The 21,354-nt window shown below is 36.7% G+C and overlaps 1 protein-coding gene across 1 annotated transcript in view; it reads left to right on the top strand.

Moving 5' to 3' along the window:
* LOC149795369 (uncharacterized) overlaps window positions 1-20,986 on the top strand; it is a 39,297-nt gene extending 18,311 nt beyond the window's left edge. The window contains exon 2 of the mRNA XM_089965143.1: window positions 15,200-20,986. Coding sequence (XP_089821269.1) covers window positions 15,483-18,050 — 2,568 coding nt within the window. The 5' untranslated portion in view covers window positions 15,200-15,482 and the 3' untranslated portion in view covers window positions 18,051-20,986. The remainder of the gene's footprint in view (window positions 1-15,199) is intronic.
* The last annotated feature ends 368 nt before the right edge of the window (window positions 20,987-21,354 follow it).

Below are 21,354 nucleotides of genomic sequence, written 5' to 3'. Positions count from 1 at the left end.
GATTTCGGGTTCCAAACAATAACATTAAGATTTGGACCAAAGCTGAACCTTGACCTAAATTCTCTGTGATAATTGACCTCTCATTGGAAAAATAAAATAAGCTAATGATATACTTGTAAAATGTTCAGTAATCAATGTCACAGAAACTCACAAACAAAAGGAAAATAGTTTCTTGTATGATATTGCAGACACTATAAAATACAGAACACGTTACCGTTACATATATGTTGCCTGCTCTTGTTTCGCAATGTTACGAACCTAAAAGTGATTGTCATAAAACTTTAAAGAGTGACTTTTTAAGAGATTTAAGCATTTATTCATTCCAAAGACATTTCAGTTTCTTTTATTTATTTTTCTCAAATGTTTTCTCATTTAAGTGTCAAGTTTCTGATAAAAATTTCGAAGAAAAAAGGAGACGAAAATAATTTGCTGTGATAATGCTTCTGCTCATATTACTGTTATTGTTATTATTATTGTTCATGATGTTGTGGTGGTATCACGTAAAATATGTGTACTACACATTGTTTGTTATTATTATATCTAAACATTCAGGCAGAGACCATTATTTAAAGAGATTATTATGATTATCGTATACTACGAGATTGTTAATACTACCATCAAGATAATCTACGAAAGGCGCATCGCTGATGTCGGTAATAAAATCAATAATATCATTGCCGTCCTCGTCCAACAATTTTGCGTTTTCATTAAAATCTTTAAGCACATCGTAGCATCTCTGATCATCCAAAGATGGTGCCACTAAATATAACTTATCCCACTTGAGCCATCTCATTATCAGGTTAAGTATCAAGAGCTTCTTACCAGACCCAGATGGACCTATGATATAATTTTGTGGAGCTGGATGATGCTTGATTGGCTCTTGCTTTTGTGTCGCTGAGAAATCAATGCCATTCATGTTGTATGAATATATAAAAATTAAATGAATTTTTATTGTGTTCGATGCCAAGCACCTACCACACCAGTGGATTAAAAACAATAGCTACGAGGAATAAAAAGCGTGCACTTAAGGCAAGTGTATAAAATGTAGTACAAAAAAATACAGATTTAGCTCTCGTTTAGCAGGCGAAGATATCGCTGCTTCACTCGGCAAATTACCAGGGGCTCCATGGGCTAAGTATTCTGGTGAGAAGCATCTTCTTGGATATAATTAGTATGGTCCTGGAACCCGACTTAATATCCGACTTGACGCTAAAGATCCTCTAAAACCTGGAGAGTATCCAATAAATGCGATTGACCACTGAAGCGTGCCACGTTCATGATGTCGCGTATAAAAATAAAGATTTGTAACAACGACATATTGCAGACGTGAAGTTGATACACAACGTTAAAGTCGGTATAAAAAAACAACAGCGAGATACACTTGCTAATTTTTATAAGATCTGTGACGAAAGGTAAACTCGTGCTAGGGGACGATAATAAGTCAGCCAGTTATTATTATAATAATGGAACCGATGTATTATAGCCCAGTAGCATATTGGATGTGTAAAGCAGAGACTAGTAAACTTGCTGATGCAGCAGGTGTCGCACGTTCTGTTGGTGCAAATTGGTTAGCACGACAGGCAATATGGTAAATTTCTACCATCACCTAACAAACTTCAGTACGCATAATTTGATGGCAGTACTCCCAATGAGGTTCATCATGCAGATATTTTGTTTTTACCACATGATACTATTAAAACTGGTAGACGTCAGTCGCGCACATACAAATACGCGTTGACTGTCGTTGACGTTGGAAGTAGATATAAAGAAGCAGAACTACTATCAACTAAAACAGCAACTGAGTTTGAACGAATTTATCAATAAGGACCCTTGCAATGACCACAGTTGCTACAAGCTGATCCTGGCAAAGAATTTCTTGGTGCGGTAACGTCCATGATAAAAAGCGTAACGTAAAATCAGACGAGGACAAGCAGCAATTCATCGTGATCAGGCAATCGTTGAAAGATTTAATCGAAGACTTGCTGAGAGATTGTCTGGATATCAATATGCGCAGGATATATACCTGAAAAAAATTCAGGCAGATAACAGATCTTGTAAATGGGTTGCAAGACTACCAAATGATGACTTCATTAAAAAATGAAAGTACTCGTGGATTTCTATGAAACCTATCAATTCAATCACAACAAAAACACATACCAGTACAACGACATGACTCTTTCTCAAAATAACCAATACTAGGTAATGTGACTGTTAGATACTTATATGAACCTGGTAAACTTGAAGGCGGTAAAATAGACAAACTGACCCAGTCTGGAGTCTAACCACACATAACATTTTCAGCGTGGTAAGATCCATGGGTAGACATACAATCTACAAACTAGATTCAACTGCTCCTGAACTTGTATTTGTACGTGAACAATTACAAATAATTCCTGAAGATACTCAATTACCACCGCCTTCCCTCTTGCAAAGGATTATTCGCTAAAAGGGTGCCAGCGCCTCTACGTAGATTACATTCAAGACAGGTCAACATCATATTTTCGGGTGTTTAACCGAGACTACTATTAATTCTATCCAGGGTAAACTTCTTGAATTAGTATTCAGATGCTTCCACAGCATTACTGTGTTGCAGATCGCACAATAATTGTTTTGTTATTTTTTTCATCGACATGATAAATTCAATATCAAGATCGAAGTCGCGTTTATTTTTTGTCAGATCGTTGATAAACAGCTAATTTTTTTCCTTACTATATCGTCGTTAATTTTCTGAGTTTGATTATTATTCACTGCGTTGGCTATGATAAACCACCGCAGCTGAGGCATTCTTCTGGTTCGAGACATTGCTAGATAAACTAAATTTGATAATTCAATACAGCCATCAATAACCCAAATATCTGTATCGGAAATAGTTAATCCTTGCGACGAATGGATTGTTATAGCATATCCTAGAGTCCATGGAGATTTATCCATCGTTAATGTACCCTCAAGAACAGTCTCGGGAAGGAAAACAATATCATTAAGAACGAGGTTTTGTTTCCATGGTTCTACCCATGACTCTTGTCAGGAGTCCTGGAATTTCAATATCAATATTTTCCGTCGTGTATCTGCTGGGCGATAACACAGTGGTACAGATAGATATGAAAACTTTTCTTTATGTAACAGAAATAATTGCTGCTGAACTCTCTACTTGCAACTATTATCTCATTTGGTCTCCACATATTCCAGAAATCATTCATATGAGTTTCTGGAATTGCTTTGCATTTTATCTGGTTGTAGTCTGATTAATTTCTTATACTCCCTTAATTCTGGATCAAGCGTTCGGTAATCATCAATTATCTCCTTATTATAATCTAGACATATGTTTAGCCATTCATGTGGCGATTCATCGATAAAGGTGGTAGCTGACCATGGTCTCTGCACACGATAACAGCAGTATTCCGAGTCAATAACCAGTCAAGAAATATTTTAACACATCTAGCGACACCGTGCACATTCATCCAAAATAATGATCTTGGGAATGTATTTTTCGCCCATTCGCTCAGGTGTCCACACATCTCCCTTCCATTGAAAGAAGCTGTGATAAGTATGAGATTTCATGCCTCGCTCTTTCTTTCTCTGGCGAGTCTATGTGTAAGCATCAAAATAACGATATCGAAATTCCGAAATATTTCAATCGCACGAGTTGTTTTACCAGAACTACCACTCCCGTTTTATGTCTAGGTATAGGATTATACACCGATGGTGCTGATGACAACGCTGACATAAGACTATTTTTATAATAAATATCCTCGGGAATATAATCAGCAGATTCAGAATAAGTGAGTTTTTGTTCTCTTTTTATTCTCCATTCGCCCCATGATGCATCGGTACCAATCTTTAACAAATCCGTATGTTTTTATCCATAAAAAATGAATATGTGGCAACTCTAACCGCTGTATCAGGAAATATGTTTATCATCGATAATAAATTCATAGAAACATACGATGACATCGAAGATCTTAAGTGAGCAAACTGTGGTGATTCACCATCAATGTAGCTTACAAATGTACCTAATTGTCTTCCGTCTAACAAGTAAGCATTTATTTGACTTCCAAACTTGCCTTTCTCTGTTGTATCAGCAATTATAAAATCGAGCTCGGCATCGTCGATGATTAATCTTGTGCAATGTCGTTTATGATTACATGAACCACCCTGAGTAAATTTACCAGTTATTTTTCTGCCTAGATCTCTTGCGAGTTTATTTTCGCATTCAATTTCATCAGGATTACGCTCAAAGATTATATCAAGAATTCTTTTCTCCCTGACATCGTCAAGGGGTTTTGGCAGCCAAATTTGTTTCTGTGCACGATACGATATTATTGCTTCGCTTACAACCAACGAGACTAAAATTTCAGAGTCAAGCATATATCGTTGTTGTTGTTGTAGGGTTTAACGCCATTTTTCAGAACACGATAGGCTATACATGGCGGCCAGTATTAATGGTGGAGGAAGAACCCGGGAAATCCCCGGAATGAACCACCGACCCTCGAGAAGCTACTGGGAAGTTTTCTCACATACCCACATTGGCCGAATCCGAGACTCGAACCCACGCAGACAGAGGTGATATGGCAGTGATCCGTAACGGATAGCGCTTTAGACGACTCGGCCACTCCAGCATTTATCTTAATAGCACTGTTGGAACCAATCTGCGTTCACTAAAATGTCGACTAACCCAAACATTAACAACCGGATGGAGATTTTTCGCAAACTCAAACGATTCAATACATGCAAATCTGGTAAATATCCATTTATCGCAACTCTGGTCATTTCGTGTGTTGGATGTCCAAATCTTCTAAAATAATTAGAACACTCTCCCATTCCAAAACAACTTCCAGGATAACATGCAACCATATCAACTGAGGTAACATCCTTGTAATCGTATTTAGTATTCCACAATCCGCCGTGTCTGTATTTTCAGCAGCTTAGCTGTACGTCAACAAGAAATTCCAATCTTGTTGGTTTCCATACATTTTTCTCCTGAGCAAAGTAGGTAGCAACTGACGGAATGGTAAAATAATTACAGAGTAATCGTTCAGTATCATTGGTATATTTCAATGCAAGATTTTTCGTTTCCGTGTGGAGAGATTCTGCACGATAAATATCTCCATTAGGTCCTACAAGCTGGTCATAATTTTCACATTCGGAACTCTGAAACAACCACACAGATACAGGATCATTCTTACTTTATTTATATATGCAGTTCCAAATATTTTGATATTTTCCCATCTTCGGTATAACATGTCGCAGATAAAATACACATATCAGCATTTTCAAAGAAATACAAACAAAACATAATATTTAAGTAGGTCACTTCTGATGTATAACATACGTAAGACAAAGAAATTCAACGTAAGGAAAGCGGAGTAATTAAAGTGGAGAGATTAAAGAGTAACTTTGCTTATATTTTGTATAAAAACCATCACTTATAAATGATTTTTTTCTCTTAAAAAAGAACATTACCATTGTTGTTCTGACTTTGTCAGGTTTCTTACCTCCTCCCGACTGTGTCAGGAATAATAGTTAAGAAAAAATATATCATAAAAATAAACCACACAACCAGGATTATCTATTTCTGGATTTTCAAGTAGTGACTGTATAAGAAAGAAGAGTCCCAGTAATAAGTGGAGCTCTACACCAAGCTCGAAATTCAACAGAAACGTATACCTTCCCACCATGTCACCACGTGGTGGGTATGTTTTTGCACTCCCCGGGGTTGATTATGGGGCAGGGTGTGCAATTATCTGTTGATAGCTGACCATGATCTCCGCACATGGTATAGGTGTATATATATGAGCAAATATATATATATATATATATATATATATATATATATATATATATATATATATATATATATATATATATATATATATGGAAATAACTGAAAATATGTAAATATGCCTCATGAATCAGACAGAGATAACTTTAGCACTTAAGGGAGAGTTTCTGACAAGGATACCAAATAAATCTCATGAAGCAACGGCACTGTTCTGACAATGATTGGTTAATGAGAACTTTAGCACTGTAAGTGAGTGTGAAGTTTGGTGTATTGCGTTCCCGCAATTAGGGATGCTAAAATATATACATTCCGGAATATTGTGTATTGTGCCGTCCTTAGAGTTAAGATAGAATTGGGTATGTGTATTGTGCCGTCCTTACAAGTAAGATTTTATATACTGTAAATACGATAAATATGTGTATGAGCCGTCCTTATAGTTAAGATTGTATATACTACATATGCTGTAAAGACATTTGAATGCAGATATCTTTTTATTATTTTTAACTGATATTTATTCTATAATGAATTTTGTAAATGTTAATGCGAGTATTTCTGTGATCGAAAACTTACATGACGATGGTATATGTCACAACCCGCTGCTGTATTATAAATAATGCTGATCCACTACGGTATTATAAATAATACTGCAGAAAGTGTGCATTAAAATTTAATGACTCACGTGCCCCCTAGTCAGCAGTTCTGACTCTCTAAATACAAATAACAACTCAAGGTTGAATAAATAACAATTTGTTGTCAAATATACGAATGCAAGAATTTCATGGACATAAATCTTCAGCTCAATATATCATAATACAATAATGACCGGGTTGACCAAATGTCCTTTTCTCTTTACTTCGTCATATAGAAATTAATGTCCTATTGTGAGAGAGTCTCTGTTCAGTGAGTTTTCCCATGTACTCATCTAATTTCTCTTCTTTCCTCCATCCTTCCTCTTCCTCCTTCTATACAATGTGTCTCTTGTGTGCACATTGGAAGTCTCCTCGGCTTCCTTCTTATTTTCTCGGTGTCGTCACTACGTACAACCTGGAATATCTCAGCACCGACTCTGACGGCACTCTGGGAGCTTCCTGAAGAAATATAAGGGACGTACACTTTTGTCTCCCTACTTTACTCTTCGAAAGTATCCACTCTCTCACGGACCTTCCATCAGACTAATGGGCGAACAGTTTTACCAGGCCCTATGTACATATAAATTTTCACTTATCGGATTCATGACCTTGCGCTCTACGCACGAATAGCAATACTCAATGAATTATTGTGACAACACTGTATCTACCCATCGTTATTATGTACTCATTCATATTGCATGTGTCCTAAGAATTACATAATTATACATATAAATACATATGCACATAAATCCAACTCCGTCTAATTTCGTATAGTGCTCAATCTACATTCTGATAGATGTTAAGTACATGTCATAATTCAATTATTTAATAAATTCAACAATATGACGCGATTACATATTCTAATAAATGCAACTATACGTGAGGATTCAATATGTTAATATATTCAACTATCTACTCAAATCAAGCACAAAGACTCGGCCAAGATACCGTCTTACCTTTGAGAAGCTTGTTTACCCAGTTCAATTCCCTTCTTTTTACGAGTTAAGTCTTGGAGTGGCTTTTAGCTAAAAATTCCCTCCTCAACATAAGCTTCCTGCTTTACTAGACAATACCTCTTTCTCTCTCTGCCGAGAATTAGCAGCTCAATGACGGGTCTGTGCGCGTTTACGAATATGAATGAAGCATTTTCCCGCCTAAAGTATTAGCCCCTCCCAGCGGAAGATCTAGCTTCTTTCATCCCTAATTAGTCGACACGCCTATCGTTTGATATTCTTTCCGCCTGGGTCCAGGCTTCTTCACACCATCTTGGCGCGCTACGGTATTTTCGGCCAGAATATGCCCTTCGGCAGAAGCCTCGCTTGCACAAGGATTAAATACCTTTGAAGCCAATTTAGAGATCCAAAATTATGTAACTCCTAGTAAGACGTCCGGCCGACATGCTCTGATTCTGCAAAATTCTGCCTTCGGTTCTTTACAGTATAAAAATTTCTGATTACAATAATGTTTGGAAAGTTGGGTAGTTACAACCCAGAGAGTATTTCCTCTAGGTTGGACCGTTTAAGGCAAGAATGTGAATAATTGAGAATTTGATCTCTGTCACATACAACTGTAATAATATGTCCTCGCTGCAGCCCATTTAACTCTTCCTGCGTTAAAAAAATTCTTCGTCGCTATAATCATCAATAAGTATATTAACACTAAACGTATCTTTGTGTGGAAGTGTCAAGGTTGTTATGACGGCATTTTCTTGTATACAAAAGCTCTCGTGTGTTGCTACATTATACAATGTCACACACAATTTTTTTCGCGAGTTCGAAGATCTTGTGCCAGGCTGACGCACACAAGCTTATTGTTAAATATTCTCCTCGTAAATCAAGAAGGTATCCGAATTCGTCAGTAAGTTTAAAATGCATCCGTGACAACAGCGGATTATGACATCGCAGATAAACAGGATTAACAAGTTCCAACACAATCAAACATCCAGGTGGGGCTTCAGGGGTAAATGTGTAAATAAAAAGGATCCCTGCTGGGCCTGACTGGATTTTTCGAGATCTACTTCATAGCTGCCATCGACTGCATCACATACAAGATTGACTACGATCGTAGTTGTGATATTGACAAAACCTGGAAATATATGACGACCTCGACCGTATGGATCATTGTTTTACCTGAGGATTTTTGCCGGTAGGGATATTTTTCTCCATTCGGCAACGATTTGTGGAAAATATTCAGAGATAATATCACTGACTTTGACAAGATTTCCAAAAATTAAAATTTTGGTAAATCAGCCTCAGATACTGCAATTGGGGAGTTCATTTCAAGACACCAATACTACATCACGTGGGAGCCTTTTTCTTCGAGTTCCACCACAAATATTTCTCTTCGTTTTTCTCGACAATCACTAACATAGACTCAGAAGATCCAGTTTGTGGATAACGCCGGGAAATTATGGTAGATATCGTAAATTTTTTAACGCCGAGTACTGAGAACCTTTATATGCCGGTAACCTTAGCGCGAGGTTTGATGGATGTATTGAGTGGTGTCCATAATGCTGATCCAGACGCAACTGTGTATGTTACACTATCGGTAATAGTTTTAATCTCAGAGAGCTTAATGTCGATGACTGCTAGATTTCCGAAAAATTCATGAATGGTTTTATTTGTGTTTATACGAACATTTGTACACGCGGTTACATGATTAGACTTTTCAGATCTAAACGTGGTCAATCCATCATTGATTGTAATTAACGAGGTCATCATCGGGGTTTGCTATTGTTGATATATGTCTTCGTTGCAGCGTCATCGTTTGATTCTGGTTCTCTCAAATTAGCAATGCTATTTCCGCCCGTATTGAAATCACCAGTCATTCCATCACCGATTTTAGCAACATATTTACTTAGATCAGTTCTGATCGTGGCTTTGTTGTTGTCCATATATTTTTTGTTGCCACATCATCTTCTGATTTTGGTTCTCTCACATTGATAACTGTATTTATGCTCATGTTGAGATCGCCATACATAATAATTCCAAGTCTTCTGATTCGTCCAATAATATCTCCCATGAGTGTTAGAATTTATTCCTCCGAGTTTTTAATATTACCGTATTTAGCAAACACCACTAAGTTATCTTCGGTAGCACCTGGAACCAGCAGGATAATATCTGTCAACGGGATATTGCTAGACTTTAACAGTCCTTGCTGATCCTGAAAAACAACGACTTCATTTTCGTCCACATCTGCGAGACGCAAAACAAATAGCGAGTTCATTCTTGACTTCGTCACGGGTTGGGGGAGGGGCGCTCACCAGTTGTTATGTACTTTTGAGCGAGTAACTTATGTATGGTGAAGTTGTTTGCATTTAAAACATGCACAATGGAGAGAATGTTGGCATACCTCTATGCTACATTAATGTAAAGTGGATGATATTTCTTTGGATATTGTACTTTTGGAAATTGTACATGATCAAAGCACAGTGCTAACTGAAATGACTGCTCCCCTGTGCTAAAAAAGTCAGCCTGAATTAGTCTAAAGTACACTTTCCATGGCAGCTATTAAAATAGGGAAAATGAATTTTGCCAGACTACACAATACCAGCTTCTGAAAGTGCAATGAATGAGTTACCAAATATATAAAATGTAAAAAAAAGTTATCGGCTCTTTTTATACAATTTACCTCTGAAGTTCACGAAGTGAAAATGACCAAGTGGAGCTAGCGCACTTTTGAAAGGTGCACATCTGGAGTAAGGCCAAGTTGTATACTCTATAACCAGTATTAGACCCATCAATCATACACCAAACTAAAGAGAATTAAAGGTTCTTTGAATTATACCTAAGATATACAAGGTCTTTTTTAAATAGCCAGTATAACCAGTGAGGAAAGCCGGGGAAATTCTTTTTCTTTATAATTCTAACCCTATGCAAAATGCGAAACTGTAGAGCTCCACCTTGCATATTCGGATAAGTCACCTTTGAGTTTGTCTTTAGCAGACCTGTTTAAAACGACCACTTGTATATTCGTGCACGAGTTTATGTGGCGTTTCCAGAGACTTTGACACAGCATCGAGTACAGCGAGTACTTCACGGCTACATATTGGCGGATCAGTTATCGTCTGTGTTGGCAATGTTGAATACCATATTGGTATGTCACCGGCTAAGCCACTATATCGTAAATATTCTTTTGGTGGCGTCAACCCATACGAATCAAAATAAACAGCTCCACGTGGATCAGTCGCGTATGCAACCAGTGAGTTCCTGGACCAGAACTTCCATCGAGATTAATGATACTGGTTTCAACACCGTTTGGTAGTTTTTCTTAATTTATCACGCATAAAACACCTCTACAGTTTTTGATGTTTAATTTCTTAGCAGCGTCAAGTAAATCAAAATTGGACATGAGAACCATTAACGATTTGTCTTGGGCAGTCTTAGACCAGGACCGCAAGCGGCTTGACCGTACTATGAATGTTGGGGGGGGGGAGTCCTGGCAATCTTGGACCCCGCCCTTTTTTGGAAGTCTTTATTCTGTGGCCTGTTGCTTTCTTTAATGCCATTCCAGCGGCAGTTCCAACAGCACCAAGTTCAGCTGATTTTTCAACAGCTGGGAGATTTCAGCGGCTATCAACGCTGGTATAGCTGCAAGAAGTGAAAATATACCACCCATCTTGGCTGTGTCTTTCATGGCACCCGCAAAAGATTAAGTCGAACACCGGTCGCTGATCGTATGGCTTCATTGAAGTGTCTGAGTTGACATTCTGTCAGTGATAGTTTATTTGGACCACCTACGATCTGTACTGCTTTCAGCAATATTTTTAACTCCTATTTATACTAATTGTAGCTTTTTAATCTGACCAGGAGTTAGAGTAACGCTAACGTAATGCTACGACATTATAATATCATGAGCGATTTAATTACATGTTTTCTACTGAAGGATCAATGACTTTCATTCGTCCACCAACACATTCAAGAAGCATTGTTTTGTCTGAGAGTATAACAGCGATTGCTCTGTAATTAGGAATAATTCCTCATGTCACACGAGCTTGAAAGTATATGTCAACGACAGATTGGCTGAACAAATCCAAATGTTCCAGTGAGAAATAATAGATCGGATACAGCGTTGTAAAATCATGCTGAGATATTTGCAAACCAGAATCAACATTATGATCACGCCCCATAAATGTCATCAACCGATGATAAGCACGTGCAACATAATTATTATTAAAATTAAATAATATATCCTCAGATGGTTCTTGTTGTCCATTTATCCTCAAAGAAACTTCACTAACCCCAAGCATGTCAAACACCGTTGGATTTCGTCCCTACGAATCTACTCGATCAGCATTTTGGAAAGCAATAAACATATGTTGTGGTGCAGAGACACCTTGCTGTGATGCTATCTGCCATGCAAATAGACCATTATTACCGCTTTGAATACTATCTGTAATTATCGTCAGCCATGATAATGTTGATTTATCACCTTTATCTATTAAAAAAGTAACCGTTGTTCTTCATTCAGCGACGGAGTTATTGTTGGCATTTACAAAGAAAGTTTTGTTAGTATTACTTTACCTGCATCAACCCAGCAGCACGCCATATTGCATCAGTATTTGTGGCTTTTCTTACAAGTACCACGATGTGTTAAGCGCCAAATATAACTTTTCTAACATGTCTGCAGAATCCAAAGATATGTGATAGTAGAATCACGCATGAAAATTCTTCAACGATATTTAACATTGATAGACGTGATGCAAATCCCAAGTTGAAATTTTCATTCATCGATCCAACTTCAGTTCCCGTTGCATTCAGTGTTACGTTTCTGCCTTCGGGTTCATCAGTGGTATCCTTTGCAAACATCATTGACGAACAGCTTATCTCAAGTAATCATCGCTGTATCTTGCAAGGCCAAGTATTGTCGTGGCAACGTCAAGATTTTCGAGACACGGTTCAGTATTCTTTCCCTCGATTATGTATGTGGCGCTGTTAAATAACGCCATGACGCCATTATTAACAAAGCCAACTCGATCAACAAATCCGTACGCTGTATTATCTGCTTTCAAAAGTCTGCCTTCAACCTCAGTGAATGCCTCAGCGGGCAAGAACTATCTAACGTATTCTGAACCTGTAATTCCACGCCAGTCGGGTACACGCGCATCATACGAATATCGATAATCACGCACGGATTCATCCTTAAGGACTGGTGCGCCCATGTCAAATGCTGGATCAGATACACGTTTGAACATTTTATTATATTTGCTATCATCTAACACGAAGACCACTTCCCGCTATCAGACTTGCAGTTATATTTCGAGTTTTTCGCCGGCTAATTCTTTCAATCCTTAGTTTACAGCTTGATTTATTATTTTACTAACATTTGCAGGCATAACGTCTAAGATGGGTAATTTTGATTGCTGCGGTTTTACTGGCGGCGGTCTGCGTATTAATCGTTCTAGTCTATCCTTGATTGCTGAGAATGCTTTATTAGCAACACCATCAACAGCACCAATACCTTTATCACGAACAACTTCAATAGCTTTCATTCCCAGTTACTTTTCAATCGGTATTGTTTTTGGGGCTATCCTTCTAAATAAACCCTGAAAAACATCGTTGAGTCCATCTCCGTAGATTACTTTATATGTTGCTGATAGCGAATTTATCACCCTAACCATCACAGGTCAACACTGAGCATTATGTATGATCATCTTTTATTCTTGTCACTGATCTAATTGCATACCCTCAATCACTTCGGTAATCACGAACGATTTCATCAATGAGGAACCAATAAACATCAAACATAATCTCTGACTAATAGTGGCTGCTTCATTAATGATTTCTGATGAATTATTGCCGGCTCGTCTGTCTTCGACCGATTAAAATCTCTAGTCGTTCAACGTCGGAGAGAACATTATTGGGACATGAGGTAATAAGGCTACCGTTGGCCAGACCACTTTCAGTTGCACTAAAGCCTTGATCTGCATCATAAAAATATTTTTCTTCTTCTTCTTCAATAACTGCTGAAGGGTCTGATTCTATCTTTTTTTTTGGTTCTATTTCCTGTTTAAATTTAGCAACATTTTTATCATCACGTCTGACCTGCTCAATAGTATTAGCGACACGATATGCATCCAACTGTCATACTGAGGTTTTACATACTTATGTTTTTATCGTATTCATATGAGGCAATATATTTTATTTTCCTTGGATCTCTGATAGCAGTAATAGCTCCAGGCGTAAATTTATCCATGACACTAATTTTAGATTGTGGTTGAGGAGGTTGTTTTTGTTGTAACTGTGCAAGATAGTTATCTATACCATTGATAAATGCAATATATCTTATATTTCACTATTTCGAGACTCATCAACACCGTAGTCTATAAGAAATATCCATTTATAGCAGGCGTCACGACCTACAGCCTGTTTAACATACTTGGGTTTTAAAAGTTTGTCTTTGTTATCAAAACCTACCACGGCAAGCGCAGACAATTCACTTATGTTTTTAATTTTTTTACGAATTTAATACCACCTGGTAAATTTATTATTCAACTCAACTTTTTCTTTTGATTGTTTTGGTTCTGGTCCTGATTCTGGTATAAGATCCTTTATGTCGGCTACTTCAGAACAAAGCTGGTCAATACCCTTAAGAATTTCTTGTGTTTGTGGTGGATAAGCACCAACAGCTATTTCACCTGGAAGTTCTCTTAGAATCTTTTTTTAAAGTTCTTTCTGCTATTTTTCCAGTTGCTTTTAGAGGTTTTCTCCAACGTGGGAAGAATACCTAAGGTAGCCTTCATGACCAGTTTAAATAATTCTTCTGCACCTTCTGTAAATTCCACCTGAAACTCCGGACGCTCTTGTAATTTTTGGTTGACAGAATCACGGACTGGAAGATATTGTTTAATTGCCTCTTGTCACTGTCGAGCTAGTTTAGTTGTGCGAAATTACATGGTTAGCGTATTATATCAATAATAATGATTTACTTACGCCATCTGACCGTTACCTTTTTTACCACCACACACGACGACGGCCCAAGTAAATATATTTGACACACAAAACATTACCCGTTTAGAGGCCTCAATGACGCTTGTATTTTTTTCACCGACCATAGGAAACTTTATTTCGGGCTGAAATTCTGGTCTGTTTACTCTCCCTACTTTAGCGTTATTGACGCTTGTATTTTTTCACCCTCCGTAGGAACATTTATTTCTATCTGAAATTTTGGTCTGTTCACCCTCCCTGCTGCTATCGTGCTTACTACAAGGATGTGGAATGGTTATCTCGGCTATATATCATTCTCCCGGTTAAATGATACTGACAGTGCATTTATGTAAATGTATACATTATGCAAATGTGTGTGCATTGTATACATGAGAAGTATTGGGTAATTTAGAGGTAAAGTTTTTGTTTGTTATATTTGGGTCTTAAGGCTGCAGAGAGAAATTCTTTCCACCTCTTTTGTTGCTGTATTAATATTTACATGTTTTATTTTTCTTCTCTTCTTGTCGAATCAGTCTTTCTTTTCGTTTCTCGAATCCAAAAATGTTATTTAGTTAAGTGTAACGTGCTACATTTAATTTCAGAAACGATTAACTACATAAACTATCAGAACATTCATTTTAGAAGGAATGTATGTTTCAAATTTCAACTGAACAAATGACTACGTTTGAAATCAAACCTTGATTAACTACAGACTTTACTATGAGTCAGTACAGTTGCATGATAAACTTTTCAAACGTTGGCACTATTTGTTTTCATAGTTTTTTAGCATGTCATCCAAGGTATTATTCTGTTTAGAATATGTCTGTAACAACACGCCTAGTAAATATACTTCTTTCTTCTTGCAGATGAAGAGGACTAAATTGACTTGGTATAGTACGCTGTTTACGCGTAAGGAAGAACTTAGGGAATTAATGAAAAATTAAATTCAAAATTGTTTTGATGAAGAATGTATGTAGTAGTGTGGACATAGTGTTACTACTTCTTATACGAAACAATTTAATATACGAACCCTACCAAGGCAGCGCGGGGAAGATAACATTATTGCAAGATTGTAAGCCTGTTTTTATCTAGGAAAGTAAGCAGAAATAGGTAATTTGCTAAAAGGAAATATTAGAATTGTATTCAATAATGGAAAGCGAATCATCGACGAAGGGTGATGGGTTGAACAAAAAAGAAACAAAACTTCATGAAACTAGTATATACAGATTGAGATGGGACCGATTACAAACACTTAAACAGAAATTTGAAATAGCCGAAATTGACGAGATACAATTAAACTGGAACCCGCGTGATTATAAATTTGATCTAAAACTCTTTTCCGTAGCAAAAGAATCAAAATGTCATCTTGTTCAGGTCATGAAAAATTTTATAGCAAAGAAAGAAGACTACCTAAAAACTTACGACAGAGAAACGTTTATTCTTATAGCTGTGAACTGCGATGACAGTCTGAAGGGTGCGTTTGCCATTTGCACGGGTGCAGCATTTCACAAAATACTACCATATGTTGACACAACATTTGCCTATTCTGTTTCCAAGAAAATTCTTAATCCAAAGACTGTAGCTCAGTTGAAATGCAGATTTCTAAATGGTCAAACAATAAGTATTGAGAAATTGTTTCATAAGGACAAAAGGAGCTCGTATCTTCCTTCCGTCATCAGTGACAGTTTCTTTATAGTCGAAGGATTCCAGGCAGAAATCAAACCCGTGTCTAATTTACGTTTCCTTTCAAGTTTAGATTCGTCGATACGAGTGACAAGGAATAGCTTGAAAATTATGAAAAAACTCTCTCTGGACAACATGCTTTGTCTTCTGGACGACCTAATGCAAGTACATATGTCTAACGATTATGTAGAAGCAGAAGAGTTTGGGTTTTTAGACTATGTCAAACCGGTGAAAGGCATGAATCTGAGAAAGAAATTGGACCACTTTCTCGAAAGTTATTTTTTGAAAGAGAATAAAGTTAACATAAGTGGATTCTTCATATGCCATAACAACTATGAAAAATGGGTTACGTGTGAAAAAGTTAAATTGTTGAAAAAAACTTGGAATGGTCGACCAGATATTTCAGACATCTTTGATGCAATGGGCGAGGAAGTCCATGATTTGTCCAAAGTTCGAATTAGATATAAATCAAATGGAAAATGGCGGTCTGACAAATTTCTTAACTATATCCATGGGCATGTTCTCTATAACAGAAAATATTACTTCCACATTGGCAAGGACTGGTTTAATGTAGATGTAGAATATATTCGAATACTGGACCACGAATTCTTTAAACTGATTGATGAGAAGATTCTATCAGTGAAAGACGAAGGTTATTTGCCATTGCCCTGGAGCAGTGAACATTATTCAGAAAAACGAATTAATGCTGATCGGTGCATTGCATTTTGTTGCGACGTGTTGCGTAAAGGTTTGTCTGAGAAGGATAGAACAAAGATTAAACATATTTTTAACACATGTGATCGGAAATCTGAGCATGGTCCGTTCCACCCATTACAAGACGACGAAGAAACAATAGAAGATCCTTCATCTGGAAATGATGACTCCGATACTGTGGAGAAAAATGATCCTTCGCTCCCTCCCTCTTATGAAGAAGCTGAAATAAATAAAGGTACATTATCGGAGGAGGAGGATGACGACGATGATGACGGTGGCAATTCAATGCAAACAGGAACAAAATGCAGTACCAGTCCAAGACAAAAGCGGAGAAAGTGCGAATCTAAGAAATACAAACTGTCTGATTCGGTAAAGAGCCAGTTATCAGAAGTAATTGGAGAAAATGAATGCAAACTCTGTCTGAAAAGTCTCACTTTGAGAAATGAGGAAAAGTACAACAAAATGTATTACGTGCTTTTAAATCAATTTCTTGTTGAAAACCCGAAAAGCTTATTGAATAAGGACTTGGGTGTAGACCCTGACAACAAATTCCCGACATTTCTCCATGGGGATAAAATATTGGTAAACAACGTAGAACTTTTTGATATTTTAAAGATCACAAAAGATAAAGTATATCTTTATCACGTGAAGGCAGGTTTTGGGCAGAACACCAGAGATGCTGCCTCTCAGATTAGAATATCTGCAAGTTGGATAAAGAGGGCAAGGGACCTAAATCAAACAACAAGCATGCTTGGCGAATGGTACGAACATGTAATGAACTACGAAGGAGAGGAGAAAACAAGGTTAAAACTAAAGAAGGACTTGGAAAAACGAAATTGTTTAAAGGAGGAGTTCTTGGATTTGTTCCTAAAGAAACAGATTGTGTATGTGTATGCTTTCCTTGATGATACAAAGGAAAGAAAGCCGTTTAACGAATTGGTATCGCCTGAGCAACGTTTAGTAAAGAAGGAATATTTATATGAGGCACTCAAGTTGAAATCCCAAGAAGGCAAACAAAAGATCGATGTGCTGTGCAAAGCTTTGGAATCATGTAAAATTATTACAAGAAAAGATAACGGATTCTGTGTTGAAATGAAATTTCTGAGCCTCAAACTGGGGGAACTATTCAAGATTTTTATGATCGAAAGTTTCTCCGAAAGACATGCTCACATACTATTTCACACTCTACAGAAGCATTTTGTGCCTACAGTTTCAATTAAATCACATATCGCCAAGTTTGAGCTTATACGATTGGCACACGATTTCAACAGTTCTTATCCTGATTTTGAGCTGAAGTTTTGCCAAATAAGGAAACCATGAATATTACTGACTTGCACAACAATGCTCTAGTTCCGTAGAAGCAAAACACATTTGCTTTGCATTGATATATTGTATCATTTATCACATTCGCTACTGTGATCTAGTACTAAATTTTTGTTCATTCATCAGACATATTTGGGAGATGTTCTGTCGCCAAGCGAGTGATACGTTACGCATAAATTCCTATATCCAAAACTTTGTTCCACCATTGTGAGGGAACGAGGGCTTATTCGAGAGGCTATGGGGGTTGATGTGTACAGGAAAGACGATGGTGTTTATAACTCGCAGATGTGGGTTAGACTCCCAGTAGTGGACGAACAAATGATAAATCTTTACTTGGAGAGAAGAGATAGGTACCGTTACTCATGGAATAGGTTTGCGTGGAACGACGTATGACTCTCTAATATCATTCAATATAAAACTCTTTCATATAATCATGTATCCAGGTAAACATGGTGGTAAGCTATTTTCATCTCTGCATGGCATACAATTATCATTTTGTAAGCATGATTTCATGTATATATGGTTTGAATTTCGAATCCAGTGGGTTTGTTCATTTAATATTGTATTAGTTTAAGCTTTGACAAGCGAGTTAATTTCCGAACACCTCAAGCTCTTTCCTTCAACCTCGTTCCATCTTTTTGTATGGGGATGCGCTCGTTTCCGAATGACTAAGATAACTTGTTGCAGTTACTAGTGACATGGGTTCAGTTCCTGTATGGAAGGAACTGTAACTCTTTAACCAGTTTAATTATGCTTTGGTCCTTTATTAAAATCGAATAATTACATCACACACGCAGACACACACACACACACACACACACACACATACACACACAGAACATTAGCTATCGATTTGCAGATCAAGAATTCCACGTGATATGTTTATGTATATTTGAAAACAGTGTGCGTTATGCAGGAGTAACTGAAAATTAGAAGGGGAATTCATTTTTTAGCGGTCTCAAAACATCTTGATGAAACAATTGTGCAGTTGTGAATGACTAGAACAAAGGGTCTCTTGCAACAACAATAGATGACACGGATGACCTTCCTTCGGTTAATCTGTTTCTTGGTACCAGTCATTCACACTTAAGTGTTGTTTGAAAATGACGAAATAGGGCCGAGATGTAAAGTTCTTAAGCATAAATTTGTGGCAGGATATATACAAATGTATGCTTAAATGTGGATGCTCCGTCCTAAACGAATTTGAGATCACATACATACAGGTGTAATGTATTGCTCATAGCAATGTTAAAATATAAACTCTCATCATAAATGCATCCAGATCAGCCGGTTTAGCTTGCTTATTTTATGGGGAATTGTGTTTTGCGGACTAAAGGTAGTCTTAGTTATGCTCAGTTACGTCACGGTTTGAAAACAAGACTTACTTTAAAAAATCGTCCTGTCTTTACGTGATTGCGTTGGTTGGCGATTGGACTGAATACTCTTTCTGAGGTACAACATAGGAGGGCGCAGATCGTCTAGTACACATCCTGAGACACATAGTGCATGTGCTCTCCATTTGGCTTTGCGAACCATGGAATTAAGCAATACAGCAAGTGACGTTTTCACTTGGTTTGTTAACGAGTGCGTGACAAACAACACTGGAAATCCCATAGCTTTATTACATTGTACTCATCTGGCACACAGGTCCCCTCTCCCACCGAAACTCTTTTAAACTCTGGTTTACAATATTTCGTTTTTCATTTGCAGAGATGCAGAATCGTGTTATGCTTTGATCTCATCTTTTTAAATAATGTTTTTGGGTTAATACAGCTTCCGAGCCTCTCAGTTACCTAATTATACTACTACCACTACTACTACTACTACTACTACTGTTACTAACGAAGAACATTGTACATGTCTATAATCAGAATACTTATGTCCTTAAGAAGCATACTGCAACTGCCATGTAAATAATATGTGATCATATTGCTGTTTCCCGCATACATTTATACCATTAAACGCTAGTATTTATTTACATATACTCATCGAACAACATATGCGAAATTTATTTTTTTATAAAGGTAATCATATAAACATTGGATTTTTCAAAATCAATTTATTATGCCTAATACGCGGTAGAATTAGTGAAAGCAGCTTGTTATGAATATTTAATTTAATTGTTTGTTTGTTAGTTTCACCTTTCTTATTCCATTACATGCCATTGTAATGTAACATTGTATGCTTGACTTGACCTTGTCCAAAACAGAGTTCATATCTGCTCGACCTGATTGACATTTTTTTTTATTTTATTTCATTTTATATTAACAATTAATACATCCCTAAAATATTCTCTATGTTTATGAGCTTAATATCAGGATCTTTATTAATAGAAGTAAATATGTTTATTTGGGTCAGGGTATTGGACTTTCCTAAGGGAATTTTACAGGTTACGAGTTTGATTTTGTACACATCAGGATTATTATAGAAGGTTATTTTCTATTTCGTAATAGAAAATGCTAATTGTGACCTGAGGTCAAGTAGAGAACTATATAATCTTGTGATTGTGAGGACTTTCGTGCTTTAACAACTAGCACTTTCAATTTGTATTATGTTGTGACCAGTTGGGCTGAATTTTATTTTCTTCAGAATTATTCAAGTAATTATTTCCTCTGGAAATATAAGAGTACTCTGATAAAAATTCTTTGATAAAGACTTTCAATGGAATTTATACTGAATTCAAACTTGAAATTATATTTCTGTGATTCAACAAGAGACTGTTGACACATGAGCACTCATAAAACTATAACAGACACGTCATTGACTTCAGTTTTTAGATTTTTCTGGACTTTTACTGAATTTTATTCAGGACCTTAAATTACTATGACTTGTGTCTGTATTGTTTTGGGATTTAATTCGCAATACCGTAAGTTTTCTTTTTCATTTTCATTTTGTATTATAGTGAAATAAATATATTTGTTAAATTTTACAAAGGTTGTTGTCTTTCATTCTTTTATGTTATTTGTTTAAAGAGCATCGTCTTGTAACAGAAAATATTCATAACGTAAATAATCGTATTCATCAAATATTGTATAAATATGTATCTCTTACAGACAACTAAGTTGCTAATATTTACTTATTTTAACACCCTTCGATTTCTTCTTAGTACATTTACATTGAGAAGGGGAATTCAATGTAAACGTGAATTGTCTATTAATTTTTCCACCTAGTTTCAAGAGTCATATTTATTACCATTTACCTTGCATTTCATTTATTTCCTGGAAAAATTTTAAAGAATTATTGAATATTCACTTCCATCGTTATTAGCGGAAGGAGAGAGGAGTAGTTAAAGCTGCTCTGT

This window comes from Sinohyriopsis cumingii, chromosome 7 (assembly GCF_028554795.1).
Source record: "Sinohyriopsis cumingii isolate HCF-2022 chromosome 7, ASM2855479v2, whole genome shotgun sequence".
Lineage (NCBI taxonomy): Eukaryota > Metazoa > Mollusca > Bivalvia > Unionida > Unionidae > Sinohyriopsis > Sinohyriopsis cumingii.
Note: the sequence above shows the minus strand (reverse complement) of the source record. Positions and strands in the feature narration are given on the sequence as shown.